This window comes from Leucoraja erinacea, unplaced genomic scaffold, assembly GCF_028641065.1.
Source record: "Leucoraja erinacea ecotype New England unplaced genomic scaffold, Leri_hhj_1 Leri_215S, whole genome shotgun sequence".
NCBI lineage: Eukaryota > Metazoa > Chordata > Chondrichthyes > Rajiformes > Rajidae > Leucoraja > Leucoraja erinaceus.
In genome coordinates, this window is record NW_026576116.1 from 95,006 (window position 1) to 117,500 (window position 22,495).

General features: G+C 50.1%; 1 protein-coding gene across 1 annotated transcript in view; it reads right to left on the bottom strand.

The window, feature by feature from the left end:
• Positions 1-22,495, bottom strand: part of huwe1 (HECT, UBA and WWE domain containing E3 ubiquitin protein ligase 1) — a 165,521-nt gene that overhangs the window by 63,036 nt on the left and 79,990 nt on the right. The window contains 8 exon segments of the mRNA XM_055666224.1: positions 298-606; positions 2,847-2,954; positions 7,222-7,237; positions 7,839-8,065; positions 14,222-14,297; positions 15,049-15,188; positions 19,489-19,661; positions 21,020-21,244. Of these exon segments, the coding sequence (XP_055522199.1) occupies positions 298-606; positions 2,847-2,954; positions 7,222-7,237; positions 7,839-8,065; positions 14,222-14,297; positions 15,049-15,188; positions 19,489-19,661; positions 21,020-21,244 (1,274 nt within the window).

A 22,495-nucleotide genomic window follows, 5' to 3' on the forward strand; every position in this document is an offset into this window, starting at 1 on the left:
GAAGTAGCTATTCCTGAACCTGTGGGGAAGTAGCTATTCCTGAACCTGGACGTTGCAGTCTTCAGGCTCCTGTACCTTCTACCTGAAGGTAGCAGGGAGATGAGTGAGTGGCCAGGATGGTGTGTGGGTCCTTGATGATACTGCCAGCCTTACTTCAGTTGCAGCGACTGCGATAGATCCCCTCGATGGAAGGAAGGTCAGAGCCGATGATGGACTGGGCAGTGTTTACTACTTTTTGTAGTCTTTTCCTCTCCAGAGGGGAAGGGGGAAGAGGGGTAGATGGGAGGAGTATCTCACCGTTGGTGGGTGCGGGAGACATCTCCATCTGCAGTGCCTCGGCATCGGAGCCGGCTCTCTCCGCTGCGCCCTCCGCCGGATCCAGGGGCATCAGGGACTGGGCGATCGCCGCCGCCGCCGCCACCGCTGCCGCCTCCTCCTGGGTCGCGGGCAGGCGCAGGGGCGAGGACCGCTCGCCGGGCAGGGGGGCCGCCTCCAGGGCGGGGGTCTCGGCAGCCGCCGAGCCCTCCATGGACGTCAGGGCGGGGAGGAAGGACTCCAGGCGCGGCGTGTCCAGGCCGGTGGAACCCACGACAGGCTGCTCCGCGTCTGGGCGGGAGAGAGAAGGGAAAGCGGTCAGTCGGCGGCCATTTTAAAACCAACCGCTCACATAGAAAAATAGCAGGAGTTGGCCATTCAGCCCATCGAGCCAGCACCGCCATTCAATAGACAATAAACAATAGGTGCAGGAGTAGAGGCCCTTCAGCCCTTCGAGCCAGCACCGCCATTCAATAGACAATAAACAATAGGTGCAGGAGTAGAGGCCCTTCGGCCCTTCAAGCCAGCACCACCATCACATTAAACAATAGGTGCAGGAGTAGAGGCCATTCAGCCCTTCGAGCCAGCACCGCCATTCAATGTGACAATAAACAATAGGTGCAGGAGTAGAGGCCCTTCAGCCCTTCGAGCCAGCACCGCCATTCAATAGACAATAAACAATAGGTGCAGGAGTAGAGGCCATTCAGCCCTTCGAGTCAGCACCGCCATTCAATTTTTTCACACAGAGAGTGGTGAATGTCTGGAACTCTCTGCCACAGAGGGTAGTTGAGGCCAGTTCATTGGCTATATTTAAGAGGGAGTTAGATGTGGCCCTTGTGGCTAAGGGGATCAGGGGGTATGGAGAGAAGGCAGGTATGGGATACTGATCATATTGAATGGCGGTGCAGGCTCGAAGGGCCGAATGGCCTACTCCTGCACCTAATTTCTATGTTTCTATGTTTCAATAGACAATAAACAATAGGTGCAGGAGTAGAGGCCATTCAGCCCTTCGAGCCAGCACCGCCACTCAATAGACAATAAACAATAGGTGCAGGAGTAGAGGCCATTCAGCCCTTCGAGCCAGCACCACCATTCAATAGACAATAAACAATAGGTGCAGGAGTAGAGGCCATTCAGCCCTTCGAGCCAGCACCGCCATTCACTGTGATCATGACTGATCATCCACAATCAGTACCTGCCTTCTCCCCATATTCCGTTAGCCCTAAGAGCTAGATCTAACTCTCTCTTGAAAACATCCAGTGATTGGCTTCCACTACCTTCTGTGGCAGAGAAGCCCACAGATTCACAACTCTCTGGGTGGAAAAGTTTTCACCTCAGTTCTAAATGGCCGACCCCTTATTCTTCAGCCTGAAGAAGGATTTTGGTCCAAATGTCGCCTATTTCCTTCGCTCCATAGATGCTGCCGCACCCGCTGAGTTTCTCCAGCATTTTTATCTACCCCTTAATCTTAAAGTGCGTGTGACCCCTGGTTCTGGACTCCCCCAACATTGGGAACATTTTTCCTGCATCCAATCCAGATTCAGATTCAATTTAATTGTCATTGTCAGTGTACAGTACAGAGACAACGAAATGCAAACAATCCCTTAAGAATGTTATGTATTAGCCACCCTCTCATCCTTCGAACTGCCAGTGAATACAAGCCCAGTCGACCCATTCTTTCATCATGTCAGATCCGCCATCCTGGGAATTAACCTGGTGAAGAGCTGAATCTAACTCTCTCATGAAAACATTACATAGAAACATAGAACATCGAAATTAGGTGCAGGAGTAGGCCATTCGGCCCTTCGAGCCTGCACCATTCGCCATTCAATATGATCATGGCTGATCATCCAACTCAGTATCCCGTACCTGCCTTCTCTCCATACCCCCTGATCCCCTTAGCCACAAGGGCCACATCTAACTCCCTCTTAAATATAGCCAATGAACTGGCCTCAACTACCCTCTGTGGCAGAGAGTTCCAGAGATTCACCACTCTCTGCGTGAAAAAAGTTCTTCTCATCTCGGTTTTAAAGGGTTTCCCCTTTATCCTTAAGCTGTGACCCCTTGTCCTGGACTTCCCCAACATCGGGAACAATCTTCCTGCATCTAGCCTGTCCAACCCCTTAAGAATTTTGTAAGTTTCTATAAGATCCCCCCTCAATCTCCTAAATTCTAGAGAGTATAATTACGCCCCAGCGGTATAAACATTGGCGTCTGAAGAAGGGTCTCGACCCGAAACGTCACCCATTCCTTCTCTCCCAGTGATGCTGCCTGTCCCGCTGAGTTACGCCAGCATTTTGTGTTTAAGGAGGAACTGCAGATGCTGGAAAAATCGAAGGTGGACAAAAATGCTGGAGAAACTCAGCGGGTGTGAGGCAGCATCTGTGGAGCAGGGGAATGGGTGACGTTTCGTGTCGAGACCCGTCTTCAGACTGACCCAAGACGTCGCCTATTCCTTCGCTCCATAGATGCTGCCTCGCCCGCGGAGTTTCTCGACCCAAGGGCTGTGAGCCCTCCCGACGTTCGCTCACCCGCTAACTGCCCGTGCGTCCGCATGGCTTCCAGCGCTGCTTCGGCGATCGAAGCGGCGATGTTACTGATGGCTTCGTTGGTGGCCGATAGGGCACTGGAGCAGACGCCTGTGCAGACGGGAGAGAGAGGGGATCAGAAACTTGCACACGCCGGCTGCCGGGACTACAAGACGTGGTTCGTTCATCGGAGATAGGAGCAGAGTTAGGCCATTCGGCCCATCGAGTCTACTCCGCCATCCGATCAAGGCCGATCCAACCCCATAGAAACATAGACAATAGGTGCAGGAGTAGAGGCCATTATGCCCTTCGAGCCTGCACCACCATTCAATATGATCATGGCCGATCATCCAACTCAGTATCCCATCCCTGCCTTCTCTCCATACCCCCTGATCCCTTTAGCCACAAGGGCCACATCTAACTCCCTCTTAAATATAGCCAATGAACTGTGTGTGGCCTCAACTACCTTCTGCGGCAGAGAATTCCACAGATTCACCACTCTCTGTGTGGGGAAAAAAATGTTTTTCTCATCTAATCTCAGTCCTAAAAGACTTCCCTCTTATCCTTAAACTGTGTGGCCCCTTGTTCTGGACTTCCCCAACATCGGGAACAATCTTCCTGCATCTAGCCTGTCCAACCCCTTAAGAATTTTGTAAGTTTCTATAAGATCCCCCCCTCAATCTTCTAAATTCTAGCGAGTACAAGCCGAGTCTATCCAGTCTTTCTTCATATGAAAGTCCTGACTGACATCGAGCCAGCACCGCCATTCACTGTGATCATGGCCCAATCAGTACCCCGTTCCTGCCTTCTCCCCATATCCCGACTCCGTTATCCTTAAAAGCCCTATCTAGCTCTCTCTTGAAAGCATCCAGAGAACGTGCCGCACACATCCACAGCCCGTTAACGCCCTCGCATCGGGCTCTAACAAGTCCGCCACGCTTTTACCCGTGCCAACGCAAGCCGGTTGGTCTGAGAGAGGGTGTGAAGGTTGTCCACTCAGCGGGGAAGGCAGTAGCTTGTATAGTTATCTCCAATCAGGGCAAAAAGGATAGTGAGAGGAATCACTGCCCTACAACTATACAACCTACTACCTCGGCATGCCGGAGCAGATGCGCCTGTCCCTCTCGTCCCCACAAAAACCGCCACGCTGCCCCGCGGCTTCACAAGCGCCGCTGTGGCCGAGATTTACGTTTGTACCAGAGCGCTTGAGGACACGTCGAACAGAACGGACTGACGAAGGATCCCGATCCAAAGCGCCCTCCCATCCAAGTTCTCCACACAGATGCTGCCTGACCCGCTGAGTTACTCCAGCACTCTGTGAAACGTCACCTATCCATGTTCTCCACAGATGCTGCCTGACCCGCTGAGTTACTCCAGCACTCTGTGAAACGTCACCTATCCATGTTCTCCACACAGATGCTGCCTGACCCGCTGAGTTACTCCAGCACTCTGTGAAACGTCACCTATCCATGTTCTCCAGAGGTAAAAACATAGAAACATAGAAAATAGGTCTGAAACGTCGCCTATTTCCTTCGCTCCATAGATGCTGCCGCATCCGCTGAGTTTCTCCAGCATTTTTGTCTACCCCTTATTCAATACCACCCCACCATTCAATACGATCATGGTTGATCATCCAACTCAGTATCCTGCACCTGCCTTCTCTCCATACCCCCTGATCCCTTTAGCCACAAGGGCCACATCTAACTCCCTCTTAAATATAGCCAATGAACTGTGTGGCCTCAACTACTTTCTGTGGCAGAGAATTCCACAGATTCACCACTATCTGCGTGAAAAATGTTTTTCTCATTTCGGTCCTAAAGGATTTCCCCTTTATCCTTAAACTGTGACCCCTTGTTCTGGACATCCCCAACATTGGGATGCTGCCTGACCTGCTGAGTTACTCCAGCACTCTGTGAAACGTCACCTATCCATGTTCTCCACAGATGCTGCCTGACCTGCTGAGTTACTCCAGCACTCTGTGAAACGTCACCTATCCATGTTCTCCACACAGATGCTGCCTGACCCGCTGAGTTACTCCAGCTTTTTGTGTCCACCTACAAGTCTGTAGGTTTAGTTTAGGGATACACAGTGTGGAAACAGGCCATTCGGCCCATCAAGTCCACCCCGCCATTCAATCAGGGCTGATCTATCTCTCCCTCCTAACCCCATTCTCCTGCCTTCTCCCCATAACCCCTGACACCGGCACTCATCAACAATCTATCTATCTCCGCCTTAAATATATCCACTGACTTGTGGCCTCCACCGCCGTCTGTGTGGCAACAAATCCCACAGATTCACCACCCTCTGGCTAAAGAAATTCCTCCTCATCTCCTTTAATTCTGAGGCTGTGCCCTCTGGTCCTAGACTCTCCCACAAGTGGAAACATCCTCTCCACATCCACTCTATCCAAGCCTTTCAAGGAGGTTCCCTCTCATCCTTCTAACCCCCGACACCCGTGTTAATCAAGAACCTATCTCTGCCGTGAAACAATAGAAGACACATAGAAATTAGGTGCAGGAGTAGAGGCCATTCGGCCCTTCGAGCCTGCACCGCCATTCAATATGATCATGGCTGATCATCCAACTCAGTATCCCGTACCTGCCTTCTCTCCATACCCCCTGATCCCCTTAGACACAAGGGGCCACATCTAACTCCCTCTTAAATATAGCCAATGAACTGTGGCCTCGACTACCCTCTGTGGCAGAGAGTTCCAGAGATTCACCACTCTCTGTGTGAAAAAAGTTCTTCTCATCTCGGTTTTAAAGGATTTCTCCTTTATCCTTAAGCTGTGGCCCCTTGTCCTGGACTTCCCCAACATCGGGAACAATCTTCCTGCATCTAGCCTGTCCAACCCCTAAAGAATTTTGTAAGTTTCTATAAGACTATAAGACTATAATATCCGTTGACTTGGCCTCCACCGGCCTCTGTGGCAACGTATGTCCGTACGTTTATTAAGAAGATTGGCTTAACACGCCCGGTGCCTGGATCGTACGTTGTATGGAGACTGTGTGTGTCTTCGGGGAAGCCATCATTGCCACCGTGGGAAAGACAGTAGATTGTATAGTTAACTCCGAGATCGGGTATGACCCAAAAAACTATACAACCTACTACCTCATCCCAAAGGGCATCGTTCCACCTCCATGTGGATTGTCATCTTGTCGTGTGGTCCGTGAGATGCTGAGAGCGATGCCGTCTGGAGATACGCTCCTGGTAGGGCCACCCGTGGCGGTAAGGACGAGGGGGGAGGACTCGGACAGAGAGTGAACCATCCCAAGAACTCCACGGTGGAACAGGCGTGGTGGAGAAGCTTGTGTGGTCCTGAGATCCTGAGAGCGATGCCGTCTGGAGCTACGCTCCTGGTAGGGCCACCCGTGGCGGTAAGGACATAGAAACATAGAAATTAGGTGCAGGGAGTAGAGGCCCAGTCGGCCATTCGAAGCCTGCACCATTCGCCATCCATATGATCATGGCTGATCATCCAACTCAGTATACCCGTACCTGCCTTCTCTCCATACCCCCTGATCCCCTTAGCCACAAGGGCCACACCTAACTCTTAAATATACCTCTTAAAACTATAAATCTCTAAATATAGCCAATGAACTGTGGCCTCAACTACCCTCTGTGGCAGAGAGTTCCAGAGATTCACCACTCTCTGTGTGAAAAAAGTTCTTCTCATCTCGGTTTTAAGGATTTCCCCCTTATCCTTAAGTAGAGAGTACAAACCAAGTCTATCCAGTCTTTCTTCATAAGACAGTCCTGACATCCCAGGAATCAGTCTGGTGAACCTTCTCTGCACTCCCTCTATGGCAATAATGTCCTTCCTCAGATTTGGAGACCAAAACTGTACGCAATACTCCAGGTGTGGTCTCACCAAGACCCTGTACAACTGCAGTAGAACCTCCCTGCTCCTAGACTCAAATCCTTTTGCTATGAATGCTAACATACCATTCGTTTCTTCACTGCCTGCTGCACCTGCATGCCTACTTTCAATGACTGGTGTACCATGACACCCAGGTCTCGCTGCATCTCCCCTTTTCCTAGTCGGCCACCATTTAGCAAAAGCTGATGGATGGTTACAGTATCATGGATTCTCAGAACTCTCATGCTTTCGAAGGCAGAAACCGCCATTCTGTCAACGGCAAAGGTGTACGGTGGAGGTGACGACACTTCTTCCGAGCCGACTTCGGAGCTTCGGCCGCGAGCCCAGTGGAAGGAAACATCGGGAGCACGCAGGTCCCTGGTTGGTGACCGGATTTCGGGAGCTCCCGCGGCGGCAGCTTCGTCCGCTGGACCGGAGGGCGGCGGCTTAGTCTGCCCCAGAGTCGCCGGAGTTTGAATCGGCCAGTTCGCTGAGCATGGAATCGGCCGCCGGACTTACCATCGCCCGGCGGCGGCTTCAACGTCGAGAGCCTCGATCGCCTCGACGCAGCGGGAGAACAAGCAACGATGCCTTCCATCGCAGTGAGGAGGTGCCCGGAGATTCACCGTGATGGATGTTTGTGTTAAACTGTGATCATTGAGTGTTTTGCTGCTTATTTTCCGTCACGACTGCAAGGTACGAACTTAAGTTTGACTGACGACAAAGGAAATTCAACTCAACGTGGCTTTCGATCCGGGGTCCGGGCACGTCCATTTGATCTTCCCGATAACTTTGCACGCCTTACTGGAATGAAAAGGGGGGTGAATGGGAGGGGATGCCAAGAGGTGAAGTGAGCAGACGAAAATGAGTGAGAATGGATGGAGCAACTGGTGAAGGGGGAGAGGGGATGAAAACGGCCAGGGGGGGGGGAGGTATTAGACTGGACGGGATGGGAAGGAATTAGACAAGACTGCACTAGGCGGTGTGAATTGGGTGATGATCAGACACTGAATCCGTTTAATCTCCCTAGAGTTTTCCGCAGTGCCCATTTCTAGCACGCCGCACACACACACACACAAAATAAATTCTTTTCTGTCCGCCACACGCCCCCCCCCCCCCCCCCTCTCCACCCCCACCCCCCCCCTCCGTTCTTTCTCTCCTGAAGGTTTGGGGTATAAAGTTTTTGTAAATAAAAGACAGTTTTTTTTTTGTTGTGGTTTTTTGTTTTGGTGCCATTTTTTTGTTTGTTTTTTTTCCCGTGTACCTTCTCGGTTAGCCTGCAGTGTGGGCGCCTGACTGAGATTTGAGGGAGCCTCATCCATCAACACATCCTCCTGGGACTCATCCTCCGTGCTTCTGCAAGCTGTAGTGCCGGAGGGAAGGAAATAAAATACAAAACAAAAAGAAACGGTGAATGCTGGGCCCACCACAGAGCAGTCAACATTTTTCCCGCAAGACACCATCTCCTCCTGGTTCCTGGCTCCTGACCCTGATCTGCTCTCTTCCTGGCGACAAGTTTGCACTTTGGATCCTTAATCGTCAGACTATGCAATAGGCAATAGACAATAGGTGCAGGAATAGGCCATTCGGCCCTTCCAGCCAGCACTACCATTCAATGTCAATTTGGTCAATGGCACTTTGGCCAACGTGAGTTGTGTTTCAATGTGCTATACAGATAAAATTGATTGATTGATTGATTCAATGTGATCACGGCTGATCATCCACAATCAGTACCCCATTCCTGCCTTCTCCCCATATCCCCATCTACCTCTCTCTGAGGTTCTACTGCAGTTGTACAGGGTCTTGGTGAGACCACACCTGGAGTATTGCGTACCAAATCTGAGGAAGGACATTATTGCCATAGAGGGAGTGCAGAGACGGTTCACCAGACTGATTCCTGGGATGTCAGGACTGTCTTATGAAGAAAGACTGGATAGACTTGGTTTATACTCTCTAGAATTTAGAAGATTGAGAGGGGATCTTATAGAAACTTACAAAATTCTTAAGGGGTTGGACAGGCTAGATGCAGGAAGATTGTTCCCGATGTTAGGGAAGTCCAGGACAAGGGGTCACAGCTTAAGGATAAAGGGGAAATCCTTTAAAACCGAGAGAAGAACTTTTTTCACACAGAGAGTGGTGAATCTCTGGAACTCTCTGCCACAGAGGGTAGTTGAGGCCAGTTCATTGGCTATATTTAAGAGGGAGTTAGATGTGGCCCTTGTGGCTAAGGGGATCAGGGGGTATGGAGAGAAGGCAGGTACGGGATACTGAGTTGGATGATCAGCCATGATCATATTGAATGGCGGTGCAGGCTCGAAGGGCCGAATGGCCTACTCCTGCACCTAATTTCTATTTCTATGTTTCTATCTACCTCTCTCTTGAAAGTATCCAGAGAACCGGCCTCCACCGCCCTCTGAGGCAGAGAATTCCACAGACTCACCACTCTCTGGGTGAAAAAATGTTTCCTCGCCTCCGTTCTAAGTGGCCGACCCCTTATTCTTAAACTGTGTGTGGCCCCTGGTTCTGGACTCCCCCAACATCGGGAACATATGCACTTGGCTTCTGACGGCATTAAGACAGAGCAATCGCACTGTGACATTTATCATTTGATGTTTACTCTGCAGTTGAGATACTGAGGGACTGTTCCTGCACCGTGTAGAGAAAGACTGCAGATGCTGGTCGAAATCGAAGGTAGACGCAAAATGCTGGAGGGCCTCCACCACCCTCTGAGGCAGAGAATTCCACAGACTCACAACTCTCGGTGAGAAAAAGTGTTTCCTCGTCTACGTTCTAAATGGCTTACTCCTTATTCTTAAACTGTGTGTGGCCCCTGGTTCTGGACTCCCCCAACATCGGGAACATGTTTCCTGCCTCTAGCGTGTCCAAGCCCGTAAAAATCTTATATGTTTCAATGAGATATCCTCTCATCCTTCTAAACTCCAGAGCGTACAAGCCCAGCCGCTCCATTCTCTCAGCATACGACCGACAGTCCCGCCATCCCGGGAATTAACCTTGTAAACCTACGCTGCACTCCCTCAATAACAAGAATGTCCTTCCTCAAATTAGGGGACCAAAACTGCACACAATACTACAGGTGTGGCCTCACCAGGGCTCTGTACAACTGCAGAAGGACCTCTTTGCTCCTGTACTCGACTCCTCTTGTTATAAAGGCCAACAGGCCAAAACTGTACACAATACTCCAGGTGTGGTCTCACCAGGGCCCTGTACAACTGCAGAAGGACCTCTTTGCTCCTATACTCAACTCCTCTTGTTGTGAAGGCCAACAGGCCAAAACTGCACACAATACTCCAGGTGTGGTCTCACAAGGGCCCTGTACAACTCTTGTTATAAAGGCCAACATGCCATTCGCTTTCTTCACTGCTGCTGAGTTACTCCAGCATTTTGTGTCTATCCTGCAATACCTATCTGGGATTTGTCCCAATCCCATAATCGGGAGGGGGGAGGGGGAAGATAAGGCCCAACCAGATTGTTTTTTGTTAGCTACAATCCCAATGCCTGTCTGTGTGGCGATATAATATCGAGTGCTGCTTCGGAAGGTGGAGAGGGGGGGAGGCAAGTGAAGCCTCATTTGGCAAGAGGCCACCGGATAAATGTAGAGCTGAGCAGATTCACCGCGATTTACCTGTCGGGGGTATCGCGAGCGTTTCCGCCCTGTCGATAAGGCGTTGCGGGATTGGGATTGTGGTGCGTGCGTGTGCGTGTGCGTGTGTGTGTGTGTGGGGAATGGACAGGGGGTTTCGAAGGGGAGGGGAGGGAATGTATGGGCAGCGAAAAAGCAAATGAGAAGGGGGTGGGGGCAAAACTTTAGCCCAGGTTGCGAGCGGAGGCAGACGTAGCGAGTTCTCGCGAGGGAGGTGGCGGGCGGGGGGGGGGGAGGGGAGGGGGGGGGGGGAGGGGAGGGGGGGGCGAGCGGCAACTGAAGAGGAACAGGCTGGCAAAGGGAGGAAAAGTTTAAAATTACCCGCACAGCCCCCCCCCCCCCCCCCCCCCAGCTTCGTCGTATTCGCCGCTCGGAGCGCGCGGGGCGCTGGTCGTGTCGTGTCGCGGCCTCACGTCGCCTCGCCTGAAAGCCAGAAAAACCCCTTTTTCTGGGAAAGCAAGCCCTGCCTTGCGGAATAAGCAAACATTTACCCCCCCACCAAACCACCACCACCCCCCGCCCATCCGGTATTATACAGAACCGCACAGGCCCCTTCAACGCCAACCTAAATCCATCTTATCTGCCTGCATTAGATCCATACCCAGCATAGAACGTGCATATTTCCGAAGATCTCTCCACAGATGCAATCATGAAGAAAGCTCATCAGCGCCTCTACTTCCCGAGAAGATTACGGAGAGTCGGTTTGTCAAGGAGGACTCTCTCGAACTTCTGCAGGTGCACGGCAGAGAGCATGCTGACTGGTTGCATCGTGGCTTGGTTCGGCGACTTTGAGCGTCCAGGAGCGGAAAAGACGGCAAGAAGTTGTGACCGCTGCCCAGTCCGTCATCGGCTCTGGCCTCCCCACCATCGAGGGGATCTATCGCAGTCGCTGCCCCAAAAAGGCTGGCAGCATCATCAAGGACCCACACACCACCCTGGCCACACACTCATCTCCCCGCTACCTTCAGGTAGAAGGTACAGGAGCCTGAAGACTGCAACGTCCAGGTTCAGGAATAGCTCCTTCCCCACAGCCATCAGGCTATTAAACTCAACTCAAACAAAACTCTGAACATTAATAGCCTATTGCACTTTATATGCTTATTTATGTGTGTATATATATATATATATATACATACATTCAATGGTTTATGGACACGCTGATCTGTTCTGTATTTATTTACATAGAAACATAGAAATTAGGTGCAGGAGTAGAGGCCATTCGGCCCTTCGAGCCTGCACCGCCATTCAATATGATCATGGCTGATCATCCAACTCAGTATCCCGTACCTGCCTTCTCTCCATACCCCCTGATCCCCTAAGCCACAAGGGCCACATCTAACTCCCTCTTAAATATAGCCAATGAACTGTGTGGCCTCGACTACCCTCTGTGGCAGAGAGTTCCAGAGATTCACCACTCTGTGTGAAAAAAGTTCTTCTCATCTCGGTTTTAAAGGATTTCCCCCTTATCCTTAAGCTGTGACCCCTTGTCCTGGACTTCCCCAACATCGGGAACAATCTTCCTGCATCTAGCCTGTCCAACCCCTTAAGAATTTTGTAAGTTTCTATAAGATATCCTCTCAATCTCCTAAATTCTAGAGAGTATAAACCAAGTCTATCCAGTCTTTCTTCATAAGACAGTCCTGACATCCCAGGAATCAGTCTGGTGAACCGTCTCTGCACTCCCTCTATGGTAATAATGTCCTTCCTCAGATTTGGAGACCAAAACTGTACGCAATACTCCAGGTGTGGTCTCACCAAGACCCTGTACAACTGCAGTAGAACCTCCCTGCTCCTATACTCAAATCCTTTTGCAATGAAAGCTAACATACCATTTGCTTTCTTTACTGCCTGCTGCACCTGCATGCCTACCTTCAATGACTGGTGTACCATGACACCCAGGTCTCGCTGCATCTCCCCCTTTCCCAATCGGCCACCATTTAGATAATAGTCTGCTTTCCCGTTTTTGGGTTTCACCAAAATGGATAACCTCACATTTATCCACATTATACTGCAAGCTGGAGCTGGAGTAACTCAGTGGACAGGGGGAATGGGTGAGGTTTCGGGTTGAGACCCTCTGAATGCGGATTTCGATACTGTGACCCCTTGTCCTGGACTTCCCCAACATCGGGAACAATCTTCCTGCATCCCCTTAAGCATTCCTGCATGTCCAACCCCTTAAGAATGTTGTAAGTTTCTATTTAAGCCGACTATGTTCTGTTGTGCTGAAGCAAAGCAAGAATTTCATTGACCTATCTGGGACACATGACAATAAAGTCTCTTGATACTTGAGGAACATATGACATTGAGCTGTACAGCACAGAAACAGGCCCTTCGGTCCACAGTGTCCGTGCGGAACATGACGTCAAGTTAAACTGTGCCTGCACGCGGCGATCCATATCCGTCGAATCCCTGCACTACCAACATACCTATCGAAATCTAAAAGCCTCTTAAACGCCACCATCATATCTGCCTCCACCACCACCCCTGGTTGCGGGCACCCACCACCCTCTGTGTAAAAACATTTGCTCGACACACATTTTTGATCTCCCGGGTGCCAAACTCTCCTTCCCCTTCCCACACTGACCTTTCTGTCCGAGGCCTCCACCATTGTCAGAGTGAGGCTAAATGCAAATTGGAGGAACACCATCTCATATTTCGCTTGGGCAGCTTGCACCCCGGCGGTATGAACATTGACTTCTCTAACACCAAGTAACGCAAGCATTCCCTCTCCCTCTCTCTCTATCCCTCCCCCACCCAACTCGCACCAGCTTCTCGTTCTCACCCAGCAAACAGCTGACAATGACCTGTTATCTTTATCATCGATACTTCTCTGCTTTATTGTTCTTTATCTCTCCACATCACCGTCTATATCTATCGTTATTCTATCTATATTCTCTATATTCTATATCTATATTCTCATCCCGAACCAGTCTGAAGAAGGGTCTCGATCCGAAACGTCACCCACTCCTTCTCTCCGGAGATGCTGCCTGTCCCGCTGAGTTTCCCCAGCATTTTTGTCTACCCTCTGCTTCCTGCCTCTAGCGTGTCCAATCCCTTCATAATCTTATATGTTTCATAGAAACCTTCTCATAGAAATTCTGCAGGAGTAGGCCATTCGGCCTTCGAGCCTGCACCGCCATTCAATATGATCATGGCTGATCATCCACCTCAGTACCAAGGGCCTGCCTTCTCTCCATACCCTCGATGCCCTGAGCACATCCACTGCCACATCTAACTCCCTCTTAAATATTGCCAATGAACTGGCCTCAACTACCTTCTGTGGCAGAGAGTTCCAGAGATTCACCACTCTCTGTGTGAAAAATGTTTTTCTCATCTCGGTCCTAAAGGATTTCCCCTTTATCCATAAACTGTGACCCCTTGTCCTGGACTTCCCCAATATCGGGAACAATCTTCCTGCATCAAGCCTGTCCAACCCCAGGTGAAGATTGTAACTTTCTATAAGATCCCCAGAGCCCTTCTAAATTCTAGAGAGTATAAAAGAAGTCTATCCAGTCTTTCTTCATAAGACAGTCTGACATTCCAGGAATCAAATCTGGTGAACCGTCTCTGCACTCCCTCTATGGCAATAATGTCCTTCCTCAAGATACCTTCTCATCCTTCTAAACTCCAGTTTATGCGAGCCCAGTCGCTCGATTCGAGCAACATATAAACACTTTTGTTGCCACCTTCAAGGACCAAGGGCCGCGAGATCCCTCTCGACATCGATGCTGAGCACATCCACTGACATCAGACGAGGACAGTACAGATTGCGGAGTTGGGAAGCTTGTACACAGGGTTTGGCAGAGCGGAGGGTGAAGCAGGGACAGCCGCTGCCACTGAGAGACAAGTGCATCTTACCTATGATCGTGCTGCTCACGGTATCCACGTCCCTCTCCAGCAACTCATCGATGAGGTCCTCCAGTTCATTCTCAACCTGAAAGCCCAGGAGACCAGATATAAAACATTAGGTCTGCCAGAGCCCTGCTCTAAGCTAACGGTATTTCAAAGACGTCTCCTAAATTACGGCCTTATAACGGTGAAAAAATTAATACTCAAATTTTGGAAGCAAGACAACGGACCCTACAGTGAAGATGTGGATCACAGATATGTCCGAGACACTACATTTGGAAAACATTAGGCTTGTCTTGGTGGAAAAACCAGATCAATTTCTTAAGGTAGACAAAAGTGCTGGAGAAACTCAGCGGGTGCAGCCGCATCTATGGAGCGAAGGAAATAGGCAACGTTTCGGGCCGAAACCCGCCTTCAGAGGTACTCGAGGCTGGGACTATCCCGGCAATAGGACAGGTTTGGAGGGATATGGACCCTGTTTCCACACAATGACTAACGTAACACAGACAATAGGTGCAGGAGTAGGCCATTCGGCCCTTCGAGCCAGCACCGCCATTCATAGACACATAGACAATTTTTACATTTACCAAGCCAATTAACCTACAAACCTGCACGTCTTTGGAGCGTGGGAGGAAACCGAAGATCTCGGAGAAAACCCATGCGGGTCACGGGGAGAACGTGCAAACTCCGCGTAGACAGCACCAGTAGTCGGGATGGAGCCCGGCAATGCAGCAACTCTACCCCCGAGGGGACCGTTTCCGCGCTGTAATTTGGAAAACTAGACGATCCTACGCACACTGGTGCCAATTGACAGCGACACCAAGCTGGGCAGATACCTGCATCTCCTGGGCGTTTAGCACTTCTGATTGGCCGGTTATCACCACCGTGTCAGCGTCGGGCTCCCCGTCCATGATATCGTTGTCTCCAACGCCGGTGGGGGCGTGATCTTCGTGCGCTTCCGTCTCTCCCGTCTCACCTGCGCGACGAAGAAACGACACAAGTCTTACAACCCAGCGGTAGGAACATTGATTTAGACGCAATCTGCTAGACAATGTGACCAACACTCTGCTTAAGACTAAGGGCGACAGGAGGGAGACAAATTTGCTGGAGAAACCCAGCGGCTCAGAGGGGATAGAGCCTTCTCTGTTGCTGCTCCGGCACTCTGGAACACCCTGCCGTTGCACATCAGACAGGCCCCCTCTCTGTCCATCTTCAAATCCAGTGTTAAAACGCATTTGTACTCCCTGGCTTTTGACCATGCCTGAGGCTTTGCTTCTGTTTGTGGTGTTTTTGATGTTTCTTTATTTTACATGTCTTTTCCTACTATTTCTTTTGATTGTTATTTTTGGTGTGTATTAACTTTTTTGTCAATGATTAGTGATGTACAGCACTTTGTTGCAGCTATGTTTGTTTTTAAAGTGCTCTATAAATAAAATATTATTATTATTATTATTATTATTATTATCTGTGGAGCGAAGGAAATAGGTGACGTTTTGGACTGAAACCCTTCTTCAGACTGATGCACGGTGGTGGGGGTGGGAAGAAGAAAGGAAGAGGAGGAGACAGTGGGCTGAGGGAGAGCTGAGAAGGGGAGGAGACAGCAAGGGCTACCGGAAATTGGAGAAGTCAATGTTCATGCCACTAGGGTGCAGACTGCCCAAGCGGAATATGAGGTGCTGCTCCTCCAGTTTCCGGTGGTCCTCACTATGACAATGGAGGAGGCCCAGGACAGAGAGGTCGGATTGGGAATGGGAGGGGGAGTTGAAGTGCTGAGCCACCGGGAGGTCAGGTTGGTTAATGCGGACCGAGCGGAGGTGTTGGGCGAAACGATCGCCAAGCCTACGCTTGGTCTCCCCGATGTAGAGCAGCTGACATCTAGAGCAGCGGATGCAGTAGATGAGGTTGGAGGATGAGGTTGTCGCACCTGGAACCACTGCTTGGGTCCTTGAATGGAGTCGAGGGGGGAGGTAAAGTGACAAGTGTAGCACCTCTTGCGGTTGCAAGGGAAAGTGCCCGGGGAGGGGGTGGTGCGGGTGGGAAGGGAAGAATTGACCAGGGATTGACCAAGAATAAGGGCCCTGTTTAAGAAGGAACTGCAGATGCTGGAAAATCAGAGGTGGACAAAAATGCTGGAGGAACTCAGCGGGTGAGGCGGCATCTATGGAGCGCAGGAAATAGGCGACGTTTCGGGTCGCGACCCTTCTTCGAATAAGAGGTCGGCCATTTTGAACGGAGACGAGGAAAAACGTTTCCCACCCAGAGAGTTGTGAATCTGCGGGAATACTCTGCCACAGAAGGCTGGATGTTGTCAGGATAGAGGAATGGTAGGGAATTGAAGAATACAGTTGAACAGAGGGATCTGGGTATAACCGTGCATAGTTCCTTGAAGGTGGAATCTCGTATAGATAGGGTGGTAAAGAAAGCTTTTGGTGTGCTGGCCTTTATAAATCAGAGCATTGAGTATAGAAGCTGGGATGTAATGTTAAAATTGTACAAGGCATTGGTGAGACCAAATCTGGAGTATGGTGTACAATTTTGGGTCGCCCAATTATAGGAAGGATGTCAACAAAATAGAGAGAGTACAGAGGAGATTTACTAGAATATTGCCTGGGTTTCAACAACTAAGTTACAGAGATAGGTTGAATAAGTTAGGTCTTTATTCTCTGGAGCGCAGAAGGTTAAGGGTTAAGACCTGATAGAGGTCTTTAAAATGATGAGAGGGATAGACAGAGTTGATGTGGACAAGCTTTTCCCTTTGAGAATAGGGAAGATTCAAACGAGAGGACATGACTTCAGAATTAAGGGACAGAAGTTTAGGGGTAATATGAGGGGGAACTTCTTTACGCAGAGAGTGGTAGCGGTGTGGAATGAGCTTCCGGTGGAAGTGGTGGAGGCAGGTTCATTGGTATCATTTAAAAATAAATTGGATAGGCATATGGATGAGAAGGGAATGGAGGGTTATGGTATGAGTGCAGGCAGGTGGGACTAAGGGAAAAAAAGTTGTTCGGCACGGACATGTAGGGCCGAGATGGCCTGTTTCCGTGCTGTAATTGTTATATGGTTATATGGTTATATGATAGTTAGATTTAGCTCTTAGGGCTAACAAAATCAAGGGATATGGGGAGAAGGCAGGAACGGGGGTTTGGACATGTTAGAGGCAGGAAACATGTTCCCGATGTTTGGGGGAGTCCAAAACCAGGGGCCACACACACAGTTTTAAGAATAAGGGGTAAACCATTTAGAACAGAGACGAGGAAACACTTTTTCACACAGAGAGTGGTGAGTCTGTGGACTAGTTCTCTCTTGAAAGTATCCAGAAAACTGGCCTGCCCCGCACTCTGAGGCAGAGAATTCCACAGACTCACCACTCTCGGTGAGAAAAAGTGTTTCCTTGTCTCCGTTCTAAATGGCCGACCCCTTATTCTTAAACTGTGTGTGTGTGGCCATTTAGAACGGAGACGAGGAAACACTTTTCCACCCAGAGAATTGTGAGTCTGTGGAATTCTCTGCCTCAGAAGGCAGTGGAGGCCAATTCTCTGGATACTTTCAAGAGAGAGCTAGATAGGGCTCTTCAAGATAGCGGAGGTAGGGGATATGGGGAGAAGGCAGGAAACATAGAAACATAGAAATTAGGTGCAGGAGTAGAGGCCATTTGGCCCTTCGAGCCTGCACCATTCGCCATTCAATATGATCATGGCTGATCATCCAACTCAGTATCCCGTACCTGCCTTCTCTCCATACCCTCTGATCCCCTTGGCCACAAGGGCCACATCTAACTCCCTCTTAAATATAGCCTATGAACTGGCCTCAACTACCCTCTGTGGCAGAGAGTTCCAGAGATTCACCACTCTCTGTGTGAAAAAAGTTCTCCTCATCTCGGTTTTAAAGTACGAGTACGCCTACCGGGATGAGGTGGAGCAGCTGACAGTGTGGTGCGAAGAAAATAACCTGCTCCTCAACACCTCAATGACGAAGGAGGTAATAATAGACTTCAGGAAAAACAAAATGGACATGGTACCACTGACCATCAGAGGGGACTGTGTAGAGAGGGTGGCGGATTTCCGCTTCCTGGGAATCCACATTGAGGAGGACCTGACGTGGAGCGTGAACACCACTGCGCTGCTGAAAAAGGTCCAGCAGAGACTGCACTTCCTGAGGGTGCTCAGGAAGAACAACATCACTCAGAGGCTGCTGCTGTCCTTTTATCGGTGCTCCATTGAGAGCATACTAACATACTGTGTATGCGTGTGGTACACCAGCTGCACAGCGGCTCAGAGGAAAGCGCTCCAGAGGGCCATTGACAACGCCCAGAGGATTGTCGGCTGCCCTCTCCTTACCTTGGAGGACCTACACAGTTCCCGCTGCACCAAAAAAACCCAGAATATAATAAAGGACATCTCCCACCCCGGACACTCCCTGTTTGAACTGTTGCCGTCAGGCAGACGGTACAGATCCACAAGGACAAGGACAAATAGACTAAAAAACAGTTTTTACCCCACTGCTATAAAAGCACTAAATGTGGCCGCCAAGGAACGCAGGGGCGATACAGACTAAGGGACTGTGGTAACGGTGAAATCGACAGAAGGATGGAGGGTTGGGTGTGTATGCGTGCTTTGTCTGTGATTTTTATTTATTTGCTTATCTTTATTATTTTACCGTGTATGTATCGTTAGCTTTAGAAATGTTTGAATGCTGCACTGACTGGCTGACATTTTAAATTTCGTTGTACATGGCCCATGTTACAATGACAATAAAGAAACTATTCTATTCTATTCTAAAGGATTTCCCCCTTATCCTTAAGCTGTGACCCCTTGTCCTGGACTTCCCCAACATCGGGAACAATCTTCCTGCATCTAGCCTGTCCAACCCCTTAAGAATTTTGTAAGTTTCTATTTATGCCGACTATGTTCTGTTGTGCTGAAGCAAAGCAAGAATTTCATTGACATACTGTGGCAGAGAGTTCCAGAGATTCACCACTCTCTGTGTGAAAAACGTTCTCCTCATCTCGGTTTTAAAGGATTTCCCCCTTATCCTTAAGCTAGCGGAACGGGGTACTGATTGGGGATGAACAGTGAATGGCGGTGCTGGCTCGAAGGCCACTCCTGCACCTATTGTCTTTTGTTGTCGGTGCTGTGTGACTATGTGGTGATTCACTGAATTGACTAGGGCTAGTCTGGAGAAGGGACTGGACCGGAAACGTCACACAGAGATGCTTGCTGCCTCACTGTCCCGCTGAGTGACTGCAGCGTTTTGTGTGCGACTGTGGCTGCACTCACCGGCCTCTGGCTGGTTGCCATTGGCATCGCTGCTGGTGATGTTGGTGTCCTGCTCCGACTTGTTCTTGCTCGACGCGTTCTTGCTGCTGAAGAGGCTGCTCGGCTGGTTGACAATGCGGGACAGCGTCTCCAGCGGCTTCAAGGCGGCGTTCACCGTGTTCGCCATGTTGGGGCTGCAACGGAAAAACAAAATCCAATTCGGGTTCAAGATGGAGGCGCAGCGGTAGAATCGCTGCCTCACCGCGCCAACGCCAGAGACCCGGGGTTCCATTCCGGCTGTCTTGCGCACGGTTTGTACGTTCACCCGCTGACCCCGTGGATATTCGGTGTTCCAGAGAGTTGTGTGAGTCTGTGGAATTCCCTGCCTCAGTGGAGGCCGGTTCTCTGGATGCTTTTAAGAGAGAGCTAGATAGAGCTCTTAAAGATAGGATTTGAGTCTAGGAGCAGGGAGGTTCTACTGCAGTTATACAGGGTCTTGGTGAGACCACACCTGGAGTATTGCGTACAGTTTTGGTCTCCTAATCTGAGGAAGGACATTCTTGCCATAGAGGATTTGAGTCTAGGAGCAGGGAGGTTCTACTGCAGTTGTACAGGGTCTTGGTGAGACCACACCTGGAGTATTGCGTACAGTTTTGGTCTCCAAATCTGAGGAAGGACATTATTGCCATAGAGGGAGTGCAGAGAAGGTTCACCAGACCGATTCCTGGGATGTCAGGACTGTTTTATGAAGAAAGACTGGATAGACTCGGTTTATACTCTCTAGAATTTAGGAGATTGAGAGGGGATCTTATACAAACTTATAGAAACTGCCCCTGAATCTGGATGTGTGCGTGCATTTTCACACCTGTACCTTTTGCCCGACATAAGTGTGAAGACACACACACACACGCACGGAGACACACACGCGCAGACGCCCACAGACACACGCACACAAAGACACGCACGCATGGACAGACACACACACACTCGGAGGCACAAACACGCGCACGCAGACGCACACACACGCACAGACACATACACGCACAAACATGCACACACACTAACATGCTCACAGACACACGCATACACATGCAGACACGCGCACACACACAAACATGCACACACACACACACAGAAACATACACGCACAAACATGTTCACACAAACATGCACACACAAACATGCACACACATAGACACACACACACAAACATACATGCACAAACACGCACACACAAACACAAACATACACACACACACACACTCGGAGGCACAAACATGCACACGCACAAACACGCGCAGACACATACACGCACAAACATGCACACACACAAACATGCACACACACACACAGAAACATACACACACAAACATGTACACACACAGACACACACAGACAGGTCTGTTGCCCCAATACAAGACTGGGCGCAACTTTACCTCGAAGGTACAGGCACAAAACCGGGACAGGCCGCATCTTTGGAGGGAAGGAATGGGGTGACGTTTTTCGGGTGGACGGGCAGGACTGAAGAAGGGTCTCGACCCGAAGCCGTCACGCACAGAGATCCAACCCGCTCACGTTACTCACCTGCAGGGCACCGCCGCTGCGCGGCACCCGCGCAAGGTCGTTGACCGAGCCCCTTGTTGGCTGAACAACTCGTTTTCATGATGTTGTTCATGCATATTGTGCTGAGGCCTTGACGGCGTTGCTGCAGTAGAAGCAGGCAGTGGACGGGCAGGACTCCATGATGGTGCTGATGATGAACATCACCGCCTGCAGCCTAGAGGACGGGACAAAGTCAACGCTCCGCACTCACGGGCAGGGCACCGCCGCGCCGCGCCACGTCTCGCAACCGAGATGGTTGTTGGCTGCACGACTCGTTTTCACTCAGCTCATAGCATATTGAGGGAGTGCAGAGTAGGTAAGCATGCAGGTACAGCAGGCAGTGAACAAAGCGAATTTTGGCCTGTTGGCCTTTATAACAAGAGGAGTTGACTACAGGAGCAAAGAGGTCCTTCTGCAGTTGTACAGGGCCCTGGTGAGACCACACCTGGAGTATTGTGTGCAGTTTTGGTCCCCTAATTTGAGGAAGGACATCCTTGCTATTGAGGGAGCCCAGCGTAGGTTTACAAGGTTAATTCCCGGGATGGCGGGACTGTCATATGCTGAGAGAATGTGGAGCAGCTGGTCTTGTACACTGCGGAGTTTAGAAGGATGAGAGGGAATCTCATTGAAACATATAATATTGTTAAGTGTTTGGACACGCTAGAGGCAGGAAACATGTTCCCGTTGGTAGACAAAAATGCTGGAGAAACTCAGCGGGTGCAGCAGCATCTATGGAGCGAAGGAAATAGGCAACGTTTCGGGCCAAAACCCTTTCTCCAGCATTTTTGTGTACCATCGATTTTCCAGCATCTGCAGTTCCTTCGTAAACAACATTGGGGAGTCCAGAACCAGGGGCCACAGTTTAAGAATAAGGAGTAATCCATTTAGAGCGGAGACGAGGAAACACTTTTTCTCACAGAGAGTGGTGAGTCTGTGGAATTTGCTGCCTCAGAGGGCGGTGGAGGCAGGTTCAAGAGAGAGCTAGATAGGGCTCTTAAAAATAGCGGAGTCAGGGGATATGGGGAGAAGGCAGGAACGGGGTACCAGCACCGCCATTCAATGTGATCATGGCTGATCATCCCCAATCAGTACCCCGTTCCTGCCTTCTCCCCTGACTCCGCTATCTTTAATGCATTTCGTTGTCTCTGTACTGTACACTGACAATGACAATTAAAATTGAATCTGAATCTGAATCTTTAAGAGCCCTATCTAGCTCTCTCTTGAAAGTATCCAGAGAACCGGCCTCCACCGCCCTCTGAGGCAGAGAATTCTACAGACTCACAACTCTCTGTGAGAAAAAGTGTTTCCTCGTCTCCGTTCTAAATGGCCGACCCCTTATTCTTAAACTGTGTGTGTGTGGCCCCTGGTGTGTGGACTGTGTGTGTGTGTGTGTGTGTGTGTGTGGTGTGTGTGTGTGTGTGTGTGT